The sequence below is a fragment of the Phaseolus vulgaris genome, chromosome 1 (genome assembly GCF_000499845.2).
Source record: "Phaseolus vulgaris cultivar G19833 chromosome 1, P. vulgaris v2.0, whole genome shotgun sequence".
NCBI lineage: Eukaryota > Viridiplantae > Streptophyta > Magnoliopsida > Fabales > Fabaceae > Phaseolus > Phaseolus vulgaris.
In genome coordinates this window covers 31,100,856-31,106,877 of record NC_023759.2, presented here as the reverse complement: position 1 = coordinate 31,106,877, position 6,022 = coordinate 31,100,856, and the positions used below count along the sequence as shown (strand labels likewise).

The following is a 6,022-nucleotide window of genomic DNA, read 5'->3' as shown; positions in this document are numbered from 1 at the left end:
GGTTTTGGAGTTGTATCTTCTTGCTGCCCTTTGTTTACACGCTTCTTCTCGTACTTTTGCTTTGTCACGCATTTTCTGGAGTAAATCTAACTCAGTTTTTAGGCACTCTTCATTGAGCTTGAGATTATCAAGCTTTCGTCGGATAGTCGGCTCTCCGACCTCAACAGGTAACATAGCGTCTGTTCCATATGTAAGATTATAGGGAGTTTCCCCTGTGGCCGAATGTGGAGTGCACTTGTAGGCCCATAGGACTTCAGGAAGCTCTTCTACCCATTTCCTTTTTACGCTGCCTAGTCTCTTCTTCAACTCCGTCAGGATGACCTTGTTTGCAGACTTAGCTTGTCCATTAGTCTGTGGATGTTCCACTGAACTCGTCTTGTGTCGGACTCCCAGACTTATGTAAAATTATGCCAATTTCCTATATGTAAACTACCTTCCGTTATCAGTGACAATAGTGTGTGGGATGCCAAAACGACACACTATACTTTTCCATACAAAGCTTTGGATCTATCCGGCAGTGATTTTTGCAAGAGGCTCCGCTTCAATCCATTTGGTGAAGTAGTCTACTGCTACTAGTAAGAACTTTCTTTGCCCCGTCGCTTGGGGGAAAGGGCCAACTATATTCATTCCCTATAAGGCAAATTGCCATGAAGAGTTGATGTTCTGTAAGTCGTGAGGATGAAGATGTATGAGGGGACCATGTTCCTGACAATTTTGACATTTTTTTACGAAATCAGCGCACTCGGCTCTTAGGGTAGGCCAATAGTACCCGACCCTAAGTACTCTTGTTGCCATTGTTTGTGCTCCTGAATGTAGTCCACACGCACCATGGTGTAACTCTTTTAAAATATACTCGGCCTCAATCTTTGATACACATTTAAGCAGCGAAGTAGAGTATCCTCTCTTGTATAGGTCATCACCCACTAAAACAAATCGAGAAGCCTTCTTTCTCATAGCAAGGTCGTTGCATTCTTTCCCGGCTTCCCGGCCTTCCAGAACGTTCTTAATTTCAGAAATCCAATCAACATCCTCTCTGTCCGTTGCCATGCATTCCTCCATTTTTATTGTCAGAGCGAACAAGGTTTGTCGTATGACGGTGTCATGTCGACCTTTCTGCTTATTATTGGCCAATTTTGATAACATGTCAGCTTCAGAGTTATCTTCTCGCTTTATGTGGCATATCGTGACGCTTTCAAACTTAGTCAAGATGTCCACCACTCGATGGTAATACTTTAACAACAGTGAGTCCTTCACTTGGTATTCCCCATTTAAATGACCGACTATCAATTGTGAATCTGTCTTGCACTTGACTTTTCGGGCTCCCATGTCTTTGGCAAGTAGTAAACCATCTATGAGCGCATCGTACTCGGCCTGGTTGTTTGACGCTTTGAAGTCAAATCATAGCGATTGTTTTATGCAGAGGCTTCCTGGTCCTTCCAGGACAACTTCTGCTCCTCCTCCACCTTTACTAGAAGATCCATCCACATAAAGAACCCATGTTGCATCCGTTTCCAAGCTGCCTTATAGTTCTGAAGTAAAATCGACTAGACATTGTGATTTTATAGGCCCTCTAGGTTCATACTTAATTCCAAACTCAGATAACTCTATTGACCACCCGATCATTCGGCCTGCCAACTCGGGTTTCCTCAATACTTTGCTGATAGGGCAGTCTGTTTGTACTATGATCTCGTGACTTTGAAAATAAGGTTGCAACCTTCTTGATGCATGTACGAGGGCTAGAGCTACTTTTTCGATCATTTGGTACCTAGTCTCGACGTCTTGAAATACTTGGCTAACGAAGTAGACAGGCTTTTGATCAGTTTTTCCTTGGACAGGGGCGACACTCACGACTCTAGTGACACGGCCAGGTAGACCAACAAAGGTACCCTAGGGATTGATTTTCTTAATATTGGAGGTTGGGATAAGGCTTGTTTGACAGCCGAAAAGGCCTCCTCACATGTTGCGTTCCACGAAAACTTTTTGGCCTTCTTCATGAGCTTAAGGATTGGCCTTATCTTATCTGCTAACCTTGGCATGAATCTAGACAACGATGTTAGCCTCCCCACCAGTCGTTGTACTTCTTCCAGGTTCTGCGGGCTTCTCATATTTTCCAAGGCTTGACATTTATCTAGGTTTACTTCAATGCCCCGGCTAGTTAGCATGAATCCTAAAAATTTTCCACCTTCCACACCGAACACGCATTTTTCAGGGTTAAGACGCATGTCATATCATCTTAACCGATCAAAGACCTCAGCCCAATCTATGGTGTGTTGTTGAACACTATCAGACTTCACGATCACATCATCAACGTATACTTCCACTGTTCTTCCTATATGCTCTCAGAACATCCGGTCCATCAATCTCTGATAAGTTGCACCCGCATTTTTTAATCCGAAAGGCATGACTTCATAGCAAAAATTTGCCTTTTCGGTTTGGAAGGCTTTTTTCTCTCGGTCTGCCGGATACATGGGTATTTGATTGTACCCAGAATACACGTCAAGGAAACTTAACACTTTGTGTCCTGCTGCTCCATCTACTAGTCGGTCAATATTGGGTAGGGGGTATGCATCTTTTAGGCAGACCCTGTTAAGATTAGTATAATCGGTACACATCCACCATTTCTCACTCTTCTTCTGGACCAACACTATATTTGCCAACCAAGTAGTGTAGTGTATTTCTTGGATAAATCTTGCCTCCAGAAGCTTGTGCAACTCTTCTTCCGCGATCTTCCTTCTTTCTCCTACTAGCCTTCTTTTCTTCTGAGCTATCGGCCTAGCCTCTTTACAGACTAAGAGCTTATGCGAAATAATCTTGGGATCTATTCCCGACATGTCAGTTGCCGTCCAGGCAAATAGATCGGAGTTCTTGGCCAAAATCCTTGTGATTATCCCTTGATGCTTTTCTCCAAGGGTGGAACCTAGCCTGGTATTTTGTCTCGGTTTACCAAGTTTCCATATGAAGGTCTCCTCTTTCGGTTCTACATGTGGTTCGTCATTGGGTCTGGGATCGAAATCATGTAAGGTCGCAACTTGGTGGACTTTCGGCCTTCGGCTTGGCGTCGGGGGAGAATTCTCAGACTGGCGGCGTAACATTCCCTAATAGTTTTTTGGTTTGAATGGAGTGTCACAACATTCTTACTTCGGCTTTTACAATCCGAAGGGAATTTCATGGTGAGATGAGGAGTTGACACTATTGCCCCTAACTTGTTGAGGGATGGCCTTCCTAGAAGAATGTTGTACGAGGATTTTGCATCCACCAGTAGATATCTGACTCTTATAGTTTTACAACATTCATTGCCTTCACCAAATTTTGTGTCTAGATCAATGTATCTTTGAGTGTCTACTCTTTCCCCCGATAATCCGACTATTTGCTCATTAAAATACACTACCGTATCTAAGGGTAAACCCATTTTCTTGAAAGTTTTCCAGTAAAGGATATCCATAGAGCTTCCTTGGTCTATCAATGTTTTCAAGATTAAAAAATTGGCTACTTCGATGGTCACCACCATAGGATCATTATGTCTTGTATCAATAATTTTAAAGTCATCATCAGTGAAAAGAATAGGCAGCATGCTTCTTCTCGGCCACCTATGGATGGAGTACACGAAGCTAATGGCTCTAAGGTGTCTCTTTCGGGATGAGTAAGTCGTCCCTCCTCCAACAAAGCCTCCTGCGATGGTGTTGATTACGCCACGCACAGGTCTGCCCTCTCGGCGACCGTGTGGTTCCCTGTCTTCTCGACCATCTCTTCTTCTGTTCTCTCGACGATTTGTCCCCCTTTCATCAACCCTTGGTCTTTTGTCCTCTTGATTACCCTACACAAAGCGACGAAGATGGCCCGCTTGTACAAGCTCTTCGATCTTATCTTTCAAGGCCCAACAATCCTCCGTAGTATGACCGAAATTTCGGTAATAGCGGCAATGCTTAGTTTGATATGCATTATGAGGTGTGTTAGTTCTTTTCAACGTTGTCAAGAGGTCGACACTGATAGCTTCCTTTAGGATCCTCGACCTGTCAGTGGTCAAAGGAGTGTAACAAGTAAATCGTGCCGGCTTAGCGAATTCTCTTGGCCTTGCGGATGTGATGGGTCGGTTCTTATCAATTCTTCTTTCAGCTTCTTCAGGCGCTCGAGTCTTGGTGCAGAATTCTCTCAATTCTTCTAGCTGCATAAATTTTGCTGCTCTCTGCCGTAACTCATCCAGATTCATAACTGGTTTCTTACATAAGTTATCCGAGAATAGACCAGGTTTGAGAGCGGTTACCATGTGATGCATGGCTACCTCAGGACTTAGATTGCGTATGTTCAACGCTATCTTGCCAAACCTTTCCATAAAAGTTCGCAATGACTCCGTCTTTTCTTGTCGAATATTAACTAAGGTGATGGACGTGAGGTGGTGGGGACGACTTGTAGCAAACTGTGCACCAAACTTCTTGACCAAAGTGTCAAAACAGCCAATGGAGTGCGTTGGTAATCGAGTAAACCAACTCAAAACAGCTCCCTTGAGGGAGGTTGAAAATACTCGGCATAACAGTGTATCTTCGGCGGTGTATAAACTGACTTGTGTTACATACGCATCTACATGCTCATCAGGATCAGTTGTTTCGTCATACTTGTCAAAAGTTGGATTCTTCTAGGTACTCGGCAAGGGCACTTCCATAATGGACTTCACAAAAGGACTTCATCGCGAGACTGCTCCCAAGGTGCTCATTGAAATTAATCGGGTATTCTCTTGATGAGAACTGTCGGCCTCCTCAGTTCTAAGATGAGTGCTCTTAGTCGGAGGACGTTCCCCTTCTATAGTATCTTGAACTGTTGGTTCGTTGAGTTTCTGTTTCATCCGTGTATTCTCTCTTCTTAACGCCGCCAACTCTTCTTTGTTCTCTCTCCTCATAGCCTTAACCTCTTCTCCATTCTTCTTCTTTAAAACATCCATCTCCTTCCTCATTTACAAAATCATTGCCATGGGATCTGGTTGACTGGTTTCTCCTACATGCACATTCCTCTCATTTCCCGTCATATTTCTTGTTGTTACCATGTGGTCACTCTAAAGGGGTTTCTTCCCGGCCCCACGGTGGGTGCAAAAAATGTTCTTACAAGGTCGGGTACCTCTTAGAATGACTCTTGTAGCTTTCGTCTTCTCTCCTGTATTCGGCGCCTCTGTCTGGCAAGTCCTCCAAGAACGGCGGGGTGGGGTACCTGCGAAGGTGCTCCGACGATAAAGTCAGTCCGGGTATAATATGTAGGTATGTTAGGGATTAGAAGATTACCTTTGGCACAGGGTCCCTTATGATATTTATTGTCTTGTGTTGGGCTTCAGCTGTTATGGACCTTATTTTGGGCTCATACGAATGTCCATTTGTGCTTTAATCATAGTTTATGATTAAACTGACTTAATTATGATTAATCACGGTTTATCATTTGCTTGCACGTTCGTTCGATCTTATCGACTATTTGACCTTTCAGTCTCCCAGTAGTACAGTTTCCTCTTTGGAATCAAAAGAAATAACTTGAATTACAAATACAGAATTAATAGAAATAATAATTGAAGCTCAAATAAACCTAATTAAATGAATATTAATGAAAAGAAACAATTCATGTAGTTCTTACCTGCTACTTTGCACATGCTCCTCTGCCAAAAGAGAAATTCAAACCGCAACCAAACCTAATGCATATAAGGGATCACATCCACTCCTCAACTTTGAGTCAAATTAATACATCTTTTATCTGCCTTATGTCCATATAGTCTTATACTCCACATGATTGGACTCATGTTACAAATTTGAAATACCAGGATCAAAAGTTGAACCTAACTAACATCCTTGAGGACCTAATCTACGTTATAGTCATTTCACTCACTTTTTCTACATAAAAAAATATCGTTTTTCCTACATTTTTAAACAACCTATCTTTCTAATATTTTTCACCTTATTTCCTTCTCTTTTCATTCCACTTCGTTCAAACAAAACCTTATTATTTTGTTTACCTCAAATATGAACATTGACCATTAATACCAACATTTTAT

General features: G+C 42.5%; 1 protein-coding gene across 1 annotated transcript; it reads right to left on the bottom strand.

Annotated features, from left to right (window-relative positions):
• Positions 1-507: 507 nt before the first annotated feature.
• On the bottom strand, positions 508-2,222 carry LOC137815865 (uncharacterized). Its single transcript, XM_068618976.1, has 3 exons — positions 1,887-2,222; positions 730-1,371; positions 508-630 (listed from the first exon to the last, which is right to left on the bottom strand). Exons 1-3 carry the CDS (start codon positions 2,220-2,222, stop codon positions 508-510), a joined length of 1,101 nt encoding a protein of 366 aa, XP_068475077.1.
• Positions 2,223-6,022: the final 3,800 nt, after the last annotated feature.